Source organism: Belonocnema kinseyi, chromosome 5 (genome assembly GCF_010883055.1).
Source record: "Belonocnema kinseyi isolate 2016_QV_RU_SX_M_011 chromosome 5, B_treatae_v1, whole genome shotgun sequence".
Classification (NCBI taxonomy): domain Eukaryota; kingdom Metazoa; phylum Arthropoda; class Insecta; order Hymenoptera; family Cynipidae; genus Belonocnema; species Belonocnema kinseyi.
Window position 1 is genome coordinate 145,301,120 of NC_046661.1, and position 17,149 is coordinate 145,318,268.

General features: G+C 28.1%; 1 protein-coding gene across 1 annotated transcript in view; it reads left to right on the forward strand.

Annotated features, from left to right (window-relative positions):
* Positions 1–2,553, forward strand: part of LOC117173079 (homeobox protein CDX-1) — a 10,333-nt gene extending 7,780 nt beyond the window's left edge. Inside the window, exon 3 of the mRNA XM_033361461.1 lies at positions 1,553–2,553. Coding sequence (XP_033217352.1) covers positions 1,553–1,822 — 270 coding nt within the window. The 3' untranslated portion in view covers positions 1,823–2,553. The remainder of the gene's footprint in view (positions 1–1,552) is intronic.
* The last annotated feature ends 14,596 nt before the right edge of the window (positions 2,554–17,149 follow it).

Sequence of the window (17,149 nt, forward strand, 5' to 3'; positions counted from 1 at the left end):
TTTGTCCGGGAATTTTATAAATTTTTTAGAAGAAAAATCTGTAAAAGGTCGATTTCAACCGTTTTTTAAAAATATATACTTAAATTACTTTTCAGACTAATGTTAAAAAATCTTTTACTTACAAAATTTTCCTTTTTATTTTTCTATTTTTAAGCCTACATTTTTAGTTTAAACAATTTTAAAATGCAGCCTTGAAGACCTAAGTAATTAAAAATTAAAAGCATTTGAATCTTTTCAAAGCTTCAACACATAAAATTTTAAGGTTTTTTTTTTAAATTTGCATGATTTCCTGAAAATTACGTGGAAAATTTCAAAAATAATTTTAAATTTGAACAAATTCAAAACAACTTCTAGATTTTTCAAGATTTTGCAGCTTTTCAAGAATGTTAAAAACTATTTAAAATGAAAATAATTGAACTTCTAATTTAAAAAGTGTTTAGTTTAAAAAAATCCATTTTTAATGTTTTTAGCTTAAAATCATTAAAAATAATATTATTTTGAAAAAATTTTAAGTGTATTGATTGATTTTTTCATTTAGAGCATTGAAAATGATAAAGTATATTTTATGCTTTTTTAACAATCGCAACAAACTAAAATTTACAATTTTCCAACATCAAAAATTGAAATTAGGAAACCGCTTGAAGAATATTTCGGTACATTTAGAAATTTTTCAATTTTATGACCGGCTCTCTAAATATGAAGAATTATTTTTTCATCAGTAGCGAAAATAATTCCTTAATAAAATAAATTGTCTAATTTTTGGACCGTAAGTTTGCTGAATTAACTGCAGGGAAAATATACTCAAAAAGTTGTTATTTACGGGTGTGTACATGACAGTCCAAATCTTGAAAGTAAAGTAATATATGTGAGGTTATTTGTCATTTAAAAACATTGGAAAATTTTCACCTTTTTTAATGATATGGCGTAGTGCTGCCAAATCTCAAAAGTGGTTGTTTCACTGCATGAATAAATAAGTTTTCACTGATTTTCAGTTACATTTCACTGCTTCAGATTTAGAGGGGGAAAATCCAGGCGGAAATATTATATATAGTTAATATATATTATATATAAAACTTCACATTATATATAAATTATATATATTTTTTTCGCCCTGGGAGACAGAATATATGTTTGAAAAAAGAGTACAAAATAGTTGAAAACATGCCAAAGTAGGGCATGCTAGAATACAAAGGAGAAAATAAAGAAGAGAATTTTTAAACATATTTTTTCAAATGAACCATTTTATTAAATTTTATCAACGCTTAAATGCACACATATATATTTTTCGTATATTTGGATTGTTTATTATTACTTTATATCTTGTGTATTGACGAAGAAATCGTTAAATGGCATTAAATGATAACATTTTGTACAAAAAGAGGTCCAAAAGTTGATTAAAAAATAATCATTCGTGATTTGAAAAATCCAGACGGAAACCCAGGCAAAGTAAAAAATCCTGTAAGGCAACTCACACAAGACTTTGAAATCTACAGCAATATCTTTTTTTTTCTTTTTTTTTTCTTTTTTTTTTTTTTTTTTTTTTTGATTCCAGGTTAAAATTTGGTTCCAAAACCGAAGGGCAAAGGAGCGAAAGCAGTCGAAGAAACGGGAGGAGCAGGAGCAGAAAGACGTGAAGCCAACGACGGAACAACTCGCCGGAAGTATGGCCAGTCTCGGATTTGCCGGAATGAGCAGCATGCTCGGCAGTCTGATGCAAAATGGAGGCACTCCTCCATTGCCTCCTCATCCACTCACTCTCGGTCACTCTCCAGCCTCTTTGCACGCGGCTCACCACGCACATCACGCGGTGCTCGGCTTGTGACCAGCAACTCCCGAAGAGGATCTCCAAATTTGGCCCAATCACCTTCAATCCGGGGAATAAAAACATTGAGAGGTGTGGGGGGGGGGGGTTGTATTGACCCACAGGAGAGTATATGTATATTATGTACATGTTTGAAGAATTTCGCCGCCTTTAACGGCCTTGCCTTTAATCGATAATCGTAGTTTGGAAACTGTTATTGAATTCTTATTGAAAATCTAATTCTTCTTTTCTTTTTTATTCCAATCATCCATAAATTTCGATATAAAATAGCAAATTTATTATATTTTATTTCTAGAATAGAGTTTATTTATTTACGTCGAAGAAAAATGTGGTCATGAGTAGAGAGGCAGGGAGGAGGAAGGGGAAGAAGAGTGAGCACGGACACGAACCTGTTGAGACTCTCGAAGAGTTTTGATGTCGGTAAGCTAGGAATCTCTGAAATGGGACTTCCCTGCCTGTCTATTTTTAGAATGTGGTGTGAATCGATATGAAACTACAGGAAATTGCAGTCCTATATTAATTCACAGTCTCACTTTTATTGTATATTATTGTATATATAGTTATATACACTGTGATAATAATGAGTATGATTGGAAATTCGATAATAATATTAAATAATTAATAATAACGTTATTATATACTCTAATGCATTATTCGATAGTTAGGCCTACGGTACTTATTATTATTATTTTTATGTTAGGTTGATTTGTAAGTAGCAGAAAATTTCGAAATATACAAACTTATGTTTAATAAATTTCTCTTCTGGTTTTTACCCTGATCCGAATAGTATTTTATTTTTCATATTTTATTTCAACTTTATAATGTTTATATTTATTTTGTTATTCAATGTAAAGTGTGATTAAAAATGTTTATTTTTCAGTTTTTTTTCATCCATACGAACAATTTTCAATTATATTTCGTAATAATAAACTTCACGTTTATAAAAAAAACTAATTCAACACAAAGGAATGGTTTAGTGAACGAAAAGCAATTTTTTGACAACAGTAGAACCTCGATTATCCGAGGTAATGCCCGTGCAGAAGTCACCCGATTTCAAACGTAATACCGATCTGGCCCTGATCGGTAGAACCGTGTGGCCCATACCTGGGCCCGACTGATTTCCTACTGAAACGCCATCTCCATGCGCTCGAAGAACTAGTGCTGCTTGTTTTTTTTTTGGTAGTGCAGTGAAATTTGTATACATAATACTCGTTTAAAATATTCTAGCAATGTTTATAAATGCATAAGGCGAGTAAGCCACGTGTTCGGAGGCACCAAACCCCAGCCAGTATACCTCGAAACCTGCACGAGGAAGATGAGAGTAAGTAATTACACTCTGCGGGCTCATTGAAACCTAACCTTAAATACATTAATAATTAATTAAATTGTTTTAGGTAAAATTAGTATATTTACCATTAGATGAGTCAAATATTATTATATGATGAAATTTATCAAGTTCTTTTGTTTTCAATTATTATTAAAGAACTCAAGGTTTTTCGATTTAATGTAGAGTTAGAATGATCAAGTATGCACAAAATTGTAATGTTTTAGGATTATGAGAATAAAATAGGTACGTGATACAATCTATTCTGTTATTGAAGCTTTGATTCTGTAGTAATAATACATTCATCACAGACATACATTAAGGACAAATGTTCATAACATAAATTTCAGAATCAAGTAGTACAATCAAAATGCAAAATGCTAATTGTTTAGGGATTCCAACAAGAGCTAGTTACTACACTGCGCATGCGTCGCATTCGGCATCTTAATTGGTGTCGCGCGAAGTTTAAAATACTAAACAAAGTTATTTTTCTTTTTTATTATAAACAATGACATTTCAACTTATAAAAATATCCATTAGGTCGAAATTAATAATTAAGAATAAAAATTAATTAAATGCACCTCGGATAACACGGAAGAAGTACCAAATTCGGAAGAGTTATCTGTTTTTGATATATTTTAAATAGAAAAATAAATATAAACATTTACCAAATTAGGCGTAACAGCTTCATCTGTTTTATTAATGATTCTCCGTATTATCCGAGCATACACCTCGGTTAATGCGACCTGGTTGGATGAGTCCCGTTGCCTCGGATAATCGAAGGCCGGATAATCGATATTCTACTATAATTGCTATAATTTTTCTCAAGCGTAAAAATAAATGGTAATGTATGAAATAAATAAAATTATTATTATAAATTGTTATAAAAAATTAACAAGTTTGAAAGTTCTGTGGCGATTTTTCTGAAAATAAAGAATTTCTTAATTTCTACAAAAAATACGCGAGAAAGGGAAAAAGTTTAAAACAAAATTCTTCCGCTTTAAAAGATCTGTGTAATGTGTAAATTTGTTATATTCTTTCATATTTTTTATATGCATAAATTCATCCAGTTTAAAAAAAATAATTAGCTGAATTATTTTTTCAGACCAATTAAAAAATCTTTTGCTAACTTTTGTTTAATAAAAATTGTCTTCTGGTTTTAAAATCTGATCCAAACAGTATTTCATTTTCAAATTTCATAATGTATTTAAACTTCATAATAGTTCCGTTTTTTTTATCTACGAACGATTGACAATTTTTATAATAATAAACTTGACTGTTATAAAAAATAAACAAAATCAACACAAAGGAGTGGTTTCTTGAACGAAAAATCAATTTTTTGACTATAATTGCTATATTATATTCTTGTTATAAATTATTATAAATGAATAGGTTTTCTGCAAATAAGAACCCTTTTATAGGTTCGTTGCTTGATATACTTATAGAAGTTGCAAATTCTCGTTATCGTTTGCTAAAATTTTTTTAAATTATGTCCATAAACAAATTGGGTAAACAAATGCCAAATTTTGGCATTCTCGCGCCGAATCTTTGGTTTTTACGCAATACAGCTTCCAATTACTTTAACTGAGACAAATTTCCGTTAATTTTATTAATAAGTAGAATCCATTTTAATATTGCATTAATAGAATTTAATCTTTCACATTACTTTAAAAAATGGTTTCAAAAAATTATTTAAAACAAGTATATTATACACCTAAGGGAGAGGGGGGGGGGTTCCTGTCGCCCTTGACGCATACTATATTTTTTATAACAATTGGATGATTTCAGACATTGCTCAGACATGATTTTAGCCCATATTAGATTTCGAGTAAAGGAAGCATTTATGGTAATTTTATAGGTAAATATGTTAACTTACCATAAATGACCAAAAATTCAATTTTAAACATTTTTATAAATTTCCGGAAATTTATGATTTTTTGGTCATTTATAGTAACTTATAATAAATTGCCCAAAATTCAATTGAACAATGTCTATAAATTTCATGAAATTTATCGAAATTTTCGGCCATTTATAGGTTAATATGGCAAATTTGCCATAAATTACAAAAATTAAATTTTAAACATTTTTATAAATTTTTGAAAATTTATGATTTTTGGGAGTAATTTATAGTAATATTACAGGTAACTTATGGAAACTTAAGATGAATTATCCAAAATTAAATTTAAAAATTTCTAAAAATTATTGGTAATTTACGGTATTTTTATCAATTATGTACGGTAACTTTTCGTAAATTACCGCATAATTCCATTATCTGCAACCAAAATTTCCTTACAGTTCTTACGGTGAGTGTGCTGATTATCGTAAAATTCGAGCTCATAGATGCATAAATTCCATTATTCACTTTGGACGTCACTTTTTACTCCCTAGGGAGTAAAATGAACTCATGCATGTTTCATAAAAAAATATACTTTTTTACCCTGAAATGTTAATGCAATATTAATAATAGGGGTTTGTTTATAAAAGACAAGGATTTAAATTCCAAAGATAAAAAGGTGTTATTGTATATAAAATTAGTTTATAATAATTACGTAAAAAAACCCAAAGATTCTCTGAGAAAATGCCAAAATTTTGCTTTTGTTTATCCAGTTTGTTTATAGAAAATGAGAATTGTTAATAAACAATTTCTTGTGTGTGGAAAGACCAAAGAATCTACGCGAAAATGACAACATTTTGATTTTGTTTATCCCATTTGTTGTTAATAATATTTTTTGTATTTTGACAACTGATAATAAGAATCGGCTATTTCTAGTAGAATATCAAGCCATAAAACGTTGACAAGGAATTTGTAAATGTTTTAGTATCTTTTTTAAACAGTTTAAATAAATTTAAAAACGTATTGTACCATGAAAATAATTTTATTGGAATGTTATAATAAGTTATTAAATATATGAAAAATACAAGAAATGTGAAAATTGCACGAACGATACATCGAATTACATATAATCGTCAGCAAGTTTGTAAGTTTTCAACATTTTTATATTATTTTAAGTTTGTGCACTAGAAAAGGTACACAAAGATTCCTTAGAATTACGTCGAATCTGGTGATTCTGCAGTACATTTGCTGATTTCTGCACACTATATAAGCCTCGAAGATGTTAACCTAACCTTTTTTAAGGTCACCTTTCCAGCTCCCTTTAAAGTTTAAACTATTCACTTATTTTTCAATATTAAACTAAAATTTACCCATTTTCAAGAAACTAAGCAGAATAAAAAAATAATATAAATAACAAATATCATTTAACTTGTAATAAATTGAAGTGTGAATTCACTTATTCCCAAACGAAGAATCGCGAGAGGCGCGCCTCATGGCAGCAGCGCATGCGCTATGCGAGAAACGCCATCTATTTTTAGCGGTATATTCAAACTAAATTTGAGCTTACACACATGCTTAAAACATTAATTTTAATGTTAATTAATATTCTTTAAACATTAATTTTTTGCTTGAAAAACTGATTTTTCGTCTTATTGTTTAAATTGTAATGAGAAAAATCCAATTTTATATTAGAGACTATATAAAATTATATTCATTTTAATATTTCAATTTTTAAGAAAGTTGTTTTGCTTTCCTGAAGTGTTTTTTTATTTGTATTATTTACATGATTTTACTAAAATCCCTTCACATCTATCTAACTTTTAAAAATTTTGTTTAGTCATCGTGATACTATACTACTAGACATTTGCATTTGTGCTTATCTAACACCTTAAAGTTGTCGTAAGTCAACAGTACACGGAATTACATTTCAAAAAGCACTGCTGTGTATTGTTTTGAAAACAGAAAACATCTGTATCGTTTGAATTCTGAATATCGTAATATTCAGACACAATTATTATTTATATAAACTTCGAATATAAATACAGAAGACATTAAAATTGTTTAATTGCAATTGTCGACCAGCAGAAAGTATTAAAATAATGTTTCCTTAGCAAATTCATTGCTACTCATTGAATGAATGAGTTAGTAGAATACCCTTACGAATGCATTTAGTAACATAAATCTCACCATTTCATTTAGTAGAAAGTGATCAAATTACTAATTTAGCAGTCAGGCACAATGCTACTACAACGCTACGCAATGCATTGATAAAATGACTACTCATTCGGATTGGTAGAGTTCCAAAGAGTGAACGGCATCTAAGAAAATCAGCATGAACTATTTAGTATTTAGTCAGCTAATCTTACGGAAAATTTCGTAATATTTACATTAACTTTATTAACTTTGCCTTTCTGTATAAGACATACTGAAAAGAATAGTCAATATGCCCAAAATATTTTGGTTTCTAAGATATGCCGCTGCTGTTTCATATTGTACCTGAGAGGAAAGAATAGAGAGGGTTGCTTCAAATTCTAGATTTCTATATATATCTACACCTTTCAAATGGGATTTATATTGTTCTCAGTGGCGGCTTAAGATATTGCGTAACCTGAAATACCACATCCGAGAGGGTGAAAGTTTTTTGAAGTTTTGGAAAGTTTTGATAAGATTAGGTATAAATTGTAATTCTGGTAAAAAAGAACCTGTGACTCGGAATACTGAGATGGTGGCCGCGTCGAGATTACCCTACAAATATTTGAGAGCAATTAAGTGTTTGCTCGTCTGTTACTTTGTTTACATACTGTGCCGTATCTGGACCGTTAAGACGCTTTTATAGCACCGCGATATGAGCCAGTTCCTCTTTTCGTTAGCAATGTCTTTAACCTCTTTGAAATATAAATACGTCTTGAGAGATTTCATAAGATATTTTTTCGAAAAGACTTTAACTTGAAAACCGCTCGTTGTTATGTCGACAATTATGCAAAAGCGTCGAGTTTCAAGGACAATTTGAGAAAAAAAAATATGAAAAATGTGTCTAAACGCGTGTATTTATCGTCGAGATAAATTTTATCTCTGGATCTAAATATGATCTCTCTGACAATGTGACAATGTCGAATTTTGGAAACGTGTCTCGCTTGTTTGCGAACAATGTTTGCTGTGATGTCATGCTCCACGAAATTCGAACTACATAAAATGTTTGACGCAATCATTTCTCGAGATTATATAAGTTTAAGGAAAATTTTTAAACTTTCATGTTTATGGAAGATTAATTTTTTCCCTAGGAACGAATCAACAAAGGGATATCATTATTCTGCAGCATCATCAATTTTCATGCTGAAAGCTTTTATCATTCATTTTTATTAAACCTTCACTGATCTTGCATAATCATTATTATACATATTTGAAGAAGAAAATCATCTCATGAAACGGTGGAAAAATATGTATAATTGTTCATCACAAGTATGCAACGCACTTTAAAAAATCAGGGACCTGAGCAAAACAAAATACTTTCGTGATTTTCCTACTGTTTCCTTATACTGCCAAAACGTAACTAAAGTCACATTATTTTGGTTACAAAATAACGAAATTGCAAAAACATTTTATAAACATGCGTCATTGTAAAAAACAGTTCTTCGACTCCTTGTGCATCTTACATAAATATTAAGAGGCAAACGGATAAAATATGACATTATAAAAATTTTGTTTTTATAGTTTTTTTTTTCTAATTTGCCGAAAAATGTAACGAAGAGGAAACAAAATATTATGTACTTTTTGGATAAAGTTACGTAACAAAACAAAAGATTCGGACAGATTCCTGAAAAAAATAGGTGCAACTGCTTTGGTTTGTAAAATATGCCATTGCTACTTTATTTGTTGGCACAGCAATTTTTTGTGCTGCTGTTACTAGTCGGGTTGAAGGAATAATTAAGTTAATAATATCAATAAAATAATGAATGTACCACTCAATAAATTGGATTAGAGAATTTTCGAGAAAAATTTTAATTCTCATTTGGAGTAGGGAATTTTCCAAAAGATTTCAAATTTTCAATTGGAACCGGCAATTTTCGAAAAGAATTATAATTCTCCTTTCTAACAAGCACTTTTTAAAAAGAATGAATCTTGAACTTTCGAGAAAAATGATAATTACAAGATGGAATTAAAAAGCCTCAGATTATTAACAAAAGATGGAAGCGATATTAATAATTTATTTACTTTTTATCCTACTTTTTGGAAATAAAATGATTAAAAAAGTGTATTTTTTTGTAAATATTTCTTCTCTGTTTTGACCCTTAAATATATTTGTAATCAATTTGAAATACAACTTGAGCATACAACGAAGGCAAATAATTTGTTGACTGTAAACTTTTATTACTGTAAACAAAAATCAATAACTTATTAACCATTTTCATACGTTTGTCACAACAAAATTCTTTGCTATATAATATGTACCAAGGTAGCTTCTTATAAACTTACTAACCTACAGAAAAATGTTAACAATTTATATTTAGCTGCGTTATAAATAATATAACAAATAGAATATTTGCATCCTTTTTTAAGAGACATTTTTTTTATCTTCATTTTATATATGTACCTATCAAAAAAGCTTACTGGCCTTACTGAACTGCAGGGTATTATCAGCGCTTAAGATTTATCTTTATTATAATACATTTTTTTATTATAAAAAATCTTTATTGCAAGAAATTCCTAAAAATATTAAAGCTTGAAACTTGGGTTTGTTATGAATAATTTGATTTAACAGATAAAACATTTACATACTTTTTTCTTAGAAAAAATCTCTCCAATCTTATATGTATAGAAATAGCTTATCGGACTTCATAGAATCCAGAAAATTCTAGATTTTCGTAAGATTGATAAGCTACGTGCAAGGTTATATACAAATTTTCTATTCATTAGCTTAGATTATTCATAATAAAACTAAATGTGAAATTTTAACAATTGCCAGGAGTTTAGTATGTCTGAGAAGAAATTTTGATAGATACAAGATGGAAAATCAGTTTCATCAGAGAAAAACTTATTAAAATTGTCTATTATGTTATCAGAAATTAATTTAAATGAAGCTAAATTTTTAAAAAGAATAATAATTTTTAATTGGTTCAGGAAATTTCTCAAAAGAATTACAATTTGGAGTTGAGAAAGGGAGATTTTTCAACAGACTTATGATTTTAATTTGAAAAGGGAAACTTTTACGAGTTGGCTTAAGGGATTTTCCAAGAAAATTGCAATTTTTTTCTTGGAACGGGGAATTTCTTTAAAGAATTCTGATGTGGAAGAGGGTATTACAGAAAAGAATTATAATTTTGAGGTGGTTCAGGGAAACTTTAAAGGGAATGATAATTATTAGTATATTCAGGGATTTTTTAAAAAAGAATTGTGATTCTGACGTGAAACAGGGGTTTTTTTAAAATTAAGATTCTGATTTGGGACAAGAAAATTTTGAAAAGAATGTTTACTTTGAGCCGGTTTAGGGAATTTTCTATAAGAATAACATTTTGGAACGGTAAATTTTAGAAAAGTATTATGGTCGTGATTTCTAAAAGATTAATTTGGAAGAGAATCATAATTTTAAGTTGGTTTAGGAGATTTTTGTTTTAGAGAATTAAAAATATATATTTTTTTTATTATTTATTTTGTTGGTTTAGAGAATTTTCTAAAATATTTCTGACTCTGATTTAAAGCAGAGAATTTAAAAAAATGATAATTTTGAGTTGTAACGGGAAATTTTCGAAAAGAATTACAATTTCGAATTGGAATGGTAAATTTTAGAAAACAATAAAGATTAATATTTGAAATAGGGAATTCTAAAAAAGAATCGTAAGTTTGAGGTATGAGTTGATTTAGGGAATTTTCTATAACAATTACATATTCGAGTTGCAACTGGGAATTTTATCAAAGAATTATGAATTTAATTTGGGACAGGGAATTTTAGCAAGAATTATGATGCCAATTTGGAACAAGGGAAATTTTGGATAATTGCTTTAATTTGAGTTGGTTTAGGAATTTTTCTCAAATAATTACAAATTTTGTTGGAACGGGGGATTTTCAAAAAGAATCATAATTTTGCTATGGTCTTTTAAACTTTCTAAAATAATATCAAATTTGAGTTGGAACCATGAATTTTAAAAAGGATTACGATTGTGATTTGGAACAGATAATGTTGGAAAAGAATCATATATAATTTTGAGTTTCTAAAATAATTACAAATTTGAGTTGGAACAAGGAATTTTTTAAAAAGAATTATCAATTTGATTTCCAACCGGGAATTTTTGAAAGAATTATGGTGCTGATTTGAAACAGGGAATTTTTGGATAATTGTTTTAGGAAACTTTCTAAAAGAATTACAATTTTGAGTTGGAACGGGAAACTTTCTAATAGATTTACAAATTTGATTTGGAATGGGGAATTTTTGATTTTCCGAATTATGACTTGGAACAGGGAATTTTGGACAAGAATCAATATTTTGAGTTGGTTTAGGGAATTTTCTAATATAATTACAAATTTGAGTTGGAAAGGGGAATTTTTATAAATAATTATCAATTTGATTTGGAACAGGGAATTTTAGAAAAGAATAATAATTTTGAGTTGGTTTAGGGATTCTAAAATAATTACAAATTCGAGTTGGAGCGGGGAATCTTTTAAAAGACAAGAATCATAAAGTTTGAGATTGTTTAGGAAACTTTATAAAATAATTTCAAATTTGAGTTGGAACGGGAAAACTTTGAAAAAAAATTATGATTCTGATTTGGAACAGGGAATTTTGGAAAAGAAACGTGTTTTTCTGTTACAATTGTTGTAATTTTAGTTGGTTAGGAAATTATCTAAAAGAATTACAAATTTGATTTGAAATGGGGAATTTTTGAAAAGAAATGTGATTTTGATTTGGAACAGGGAATTTTTCGGAAATTGGTTTAATTTTTGTTTGTTCATGGAATTTTCTGAAAGAATTACAATTTTAAGTTGAAACGGGAAATTTTGGAAAAGAATTATGATTTTGATTTGGAACAGAAATTTTTTGGATAATTCTTTTTATTTTAATTGGTTTAGCATATTTTCTAAAAGAATGATAAATTTGATTTGGAACGGGAAATTTTCGAAAATAATTACAATTTTGATTTGGAACGGTGAATTTTAGAAAAAATTATAATTTTGATTTAGAACAGGAAATTTCGGAAAAGAATTATAATCAAAATCTAAGAAATTTAAATTAGATTAAAATCCAAATTAAAAATCCTATTTGACGTCCAATAATCAAATTGATGCAAATTGATGCAAAAAAAAAAAAAATTAAAAAAAAAACAAGAATACAAGGACCAAATTTGGACCACAACGAACAAAAAAAAAACCCTATTGTAATCTGAAAAAAAAACAATTTTCGGTCAAAAATAAAAAACAGGAATGAAAAATGAGAAGGCAGCCAACCACATCCCCTTTCTTCTTTTTTCTTTCTTTCGTCTTCTTTATTTTTATTACCATCAAATTACAATAAAACAAACATTCAAAAAATAACATTAGAAAAAAAACCCGATTGTAATCTGAAAATTTTTTTTTTTTAATTTTTTCGGTCAAAAATAAAAAAGAGGACAGAAAAATGAGAAGGCAGTTTTAAGTTAATTTAGTGAATTTTTGAAAGGAATTATGAATGATTTGGAACAGGGATTTTTTGAATAATTGTTTTAATTTGGTGTGGGTTAGGAAGTTTTCCAAAAGAATTAAAATTTTAAGTTGGAACCGGGAATTTTCTAAAAGAAATGTGTTTTTTATTTGGAACAAGGAATTGATGAAAGTAATTATAATTTTGAGTTAGTTTAAAGAATTTTCTAATATAATTTTTTTCGTTTGGGTTGGTTTAGGGGATTTTCTAAAAGAATTATAAATTTCATTTGAAACAGGGAATTTTCGAAAATAATTACTGTTTAAATTTGGAACGGGGAATTTTCGAAAAGAAATATGATTCTGATTTGGAACAGATGATTTGTTTGCAATTGGTTTAATTTGAGTTGGTTCAGGGAATTTTGTGAAAGAATTATAAATCTGAGTCGGAAAGCGGAATTTTTGAAAAGAATTATGATGTTGATTAGGAACAGGAATTTTTTGAAAAATTGGTTTAATTTGAGTTAGTTTAGGATTGTACGTATGTTTTTCATATCAGTGGTGCAGATCGTAGGATATATTATCTACCTCTCGAAAGTCTGTATATTCTGGATTTTTAATTCTAGATTCTTGAGGATATCAAAATCCGAAAGTTGCATATAGTTTAGGCTTAGGAGTGCCCATATAGTTAACTGAAAGCTATAGATCCTATTAGGGTCTAGATTCTAGAAAAATAAAAAGTTTTATGATCAATTATCTTCTGACAACACTCGATTATCTCCGTCGCCCTGAAACCGCCGAGATTTCTAGAGATCAGAATTTCGAAAGCTAACAGATTTTAAGGGAGAGATTTTTTTCTAAAAGTACATATGCCGTTTTTAGTAGCTTACAAGATGATGAATTTTTGTGGTTGTAGAGAATTAATCTTTTTATTTGAAAATTTATGTTTTTATTTGAAAATTCAACTTTTTTGTTGAGACATTTTGAATTTTGTTAAAAAATGGTTGTTTTTTTCGGTAGAAAATTAATATTTTTGTTTGAAAATTAATCTTTTTGGTTACAAATTTAACAACAAAGTTGTAAAATATAACTGTTCTCCTAAAATTAAAATTAAAAATTTCTTTTTTTCCTAACAATTCAACTTTTTGGCTGGGAATTCCTGAATTTGGTTAAATAATTATTTTTTTTTGTAGAAAATTAATATTTTCGTTTAAAAATTAATCTTTTTGGTTAAAAATTGATCAAATAGGTTTTAATTTTGAGCTACTTTCTTACAAATTAAGAAATTTCTTTCTTTTCTAAAAATGCCACTGTTTGGTTGAGAATTCTTGAATTAAAAAAAAATTGTATTTTTGTTTTCGGTAGAAAATTGATATTTTTTTAAAAAATTAAACTTTTTCGTAACTTTAACAACTAGATTTTAAAGTTGTACTATACTTTTTCACAAATTAAAAAAAAATTTGTTTTCTAAAAATACCACTTTTTGGTTGAGAATGTTTAAATTTGGTTAACAAATGCTGTTGTTCTTCGGTAGAAAATTAATATTTATATTTAAAAAAATATTTTTTGTTAAAAATGCAACAACTAAGTTTTAAAGATGAACTATTTTCTTAAAAATTAAAAAATTTCTTTCGCTCGGTGGAAAATTATTCTTTTTGTTCATAAATTTTTCTTTTTGGTTAAAAATTTAATAAACCATGTTTTAAAGCTTAAATATTTTCTTAAAAATTAAACAAATTCTTTCTTTTCTAAAAATTTTCCTTTTCGTTTGAGAATTTTTGAATTTTATTGAAAATTGTCTTTTTTTGGTAGGAAATTAATCTTCTAGCTTAAAAATTCGTCATTTTTAGTTAAAACTTCAACTGTTCGGTTCAGAAATCTTGAATTTGATTAAAAATTCGTCTTTTTGTAGTAAATTAAACTTTTTGTTTAAAAATTCATCTTTTTTAATTACAAAATTCAACTTTTTGGTTGAAAATTTTTGAATTTTATTTAAAAAATGGAGTTTTTTGTTAGGAAATTATTATTTTGGTTGAAAAATCTATCTTTTCATTTAAAAATTTAACAATTTGGTTTTAAAGTTGAAGTACTTTCTTAAAAATAAAAAATAAAATTTTCTTTCCTAAAAAGAATTCTTGAATTTTGTTTAAAAAATTACTGTTTTTTTCGTTAGAAAATTAAAATTTTTGTATAAAAATGCATGTTTTTGGTTTAAAATTTAACATTTAGGTTTTAAAATTGAACTAATTTCTTAAAAATTGAAAAAATCCTTTCTTTCCTAAAAATTCAATTTTTTGGTTGAGGATTCTTAAACTTTGTCTAAAAAATCGTTGTTTATTTCGATAGAAAATTAATATTTTTCTTTAAAAAATAAGGTTTTTGGTTCAAAATGTAACAACTAGGTTTTAAGTTTGAACTATTGAAGATTTATCCATTCCATGTAGTCAAAAATTCAACTTTTGTGTTGAGAGTTTTAGTATTTTGTTGGAAATTTGTCTTTTTTGGTATAAAATTAACTCTTTTTGTCAAAATTTCATATTCTTGATTTGACAATGCAACTGTTTTGTATAGAAAATTCGTCATTTTGTCTTGAGAGTTGAATAATTTCGCCAAAAAAAATCAACCATTTGGTAGAAACTTAGTTTTTTTTTTAATAATATAAAATTATTTTTTTTGATTAAAAGTTTAACCATTTTATTTTTGGTTAAAAATGTACCTTTCTTAGCTTAAAAAAAATTCAATAACACCTGGGTTAACTGTCACACAAAATTCCATTAGGCCTACTTAAGAGCAATTATTGCTCTGAAAATTACTTTCTTATTTTAATTTTTGATTTATCGAAGTTTATAATTCAACACACGTTTGTCAACGAGGGGATAGGCGGGAGTAAAAATTGCCTGAAATTTGTAAAGTAGTTTATGAATGATCCCGAAGATGGACAAAAAAAATTAAAGTTAAATTTTGTTGCATGTATAATTTTATATGAGTGAATTCGAGATATATCAGGAGACTAAATTAAAAACAACTTTTCGCTTACTTAATTATTATTTTTAAAATAATTATACTTATCGGGAACGAAATAAAACGTATTTTTCGTGAATGAAAATGAAGAACTTGATACAACAACTATCTTATGGTTTCGAACAAAACGAAAAATAGGAATCAAATTAATTTTAAGGTTGAATCACTAATAAGATTTATCATACTATAAATAACTTTTATCTTTAATTTATTTCAGAATAAAATTGAGTTGAAATATTAATATTTAAAAATTAATCCTAATACAGAAGTATATTTCAAATTCTAGTTTAAAAAAGAGTTCCAGAAATAAAATGTTAGAACGGAAATTCCTATCTCACAACTTGAATATGGCGACTTTTCAGCTGGTTGTCAAATGCTTTATTTTCAATCACCAAAAATATATTTTTTCACTGAAAAATTATTCCGACAGTTTAAAAACTCGAAATTATCTCAGTTTCATGTAAAGTTTATCCGCTAAAGTTAATTTCTGTTGCAGCGAATCTTTAAACTAAAATCGATGCAGACTTTATCTTTTTCTTTGTGGAAGCATAATATAATATTCTACTAATGTCAAGGTCGACTGCAGTTATTTAAAAAATTTTGAAAACATACAGGTGCTTCGGAAAGCTGCTTTTTTTTTAGTGTTTACACTCCAGAGTCCAAACCCGTACCGATCCCTTGGGTTCTCACTCTTACCTCCGTATATATAGTCTACAGTGTTATACCCTCCGTATTCGTTTCCGGCGATCATTGTCTTCAAGGAGCAGCGTTCGAAGTCGGGCAGCAGCTTAAGCTCTCAAATAAAGTTTGTTGACCGCTCTCGGCAGCCGTCATAAAAGTCCGGAGTAGCCCTCAATTGCACGGTTATTGTTACTGATTTTCGCAGAGTGGCCGATCAACCCAACTCGCCTCAAAAATTCCAGACCCGGCTCTTTCAGAACTGCCAACAGAAGCGTGCCTAGATTTTCGAAAAATATTTTCGGCCACTAATGAATCAAAACTGGAAATATAAGTATATTTATATGAAGTTTTGATAAATATTGACTCTTATTTGTTGAAATTTGATAAGCTCTCGATGCTTTGAGATTGTGGACAATCGAGCCACGATACATGTGTAATGTGTATACACATGTCGGTTTAGGGATTATCGTCCGAGCGTGCGGTCTTTTTCATCTGTCTGATATCGAAACTCACACCCATCATTGTGTCGTGCCATGTACTACATTATCGCTCAATGGATCGCTTGTGATAGATCCTACATCACTGATATCAAAAACATATGTGGATCAAGTTCGAATAAAGAAAAATTAGAGTACGTACTTCACATTTAGAAGATATATGCTTTTTTATCAGCTTTCTTTTACAATTTGGTAGGGGAGTGACGTACAGCGCGGGACAATGTATATGTTCGGACACTGTATAAGTTGGGACACCATATACATTGGGACACTTTATACACGGTAAAAAAAGTTGAGTTGTGACAGGAATATTATTCCTTATTATAGCCAAACATTAGGCTGAAAACGAACGAAGGAATTTA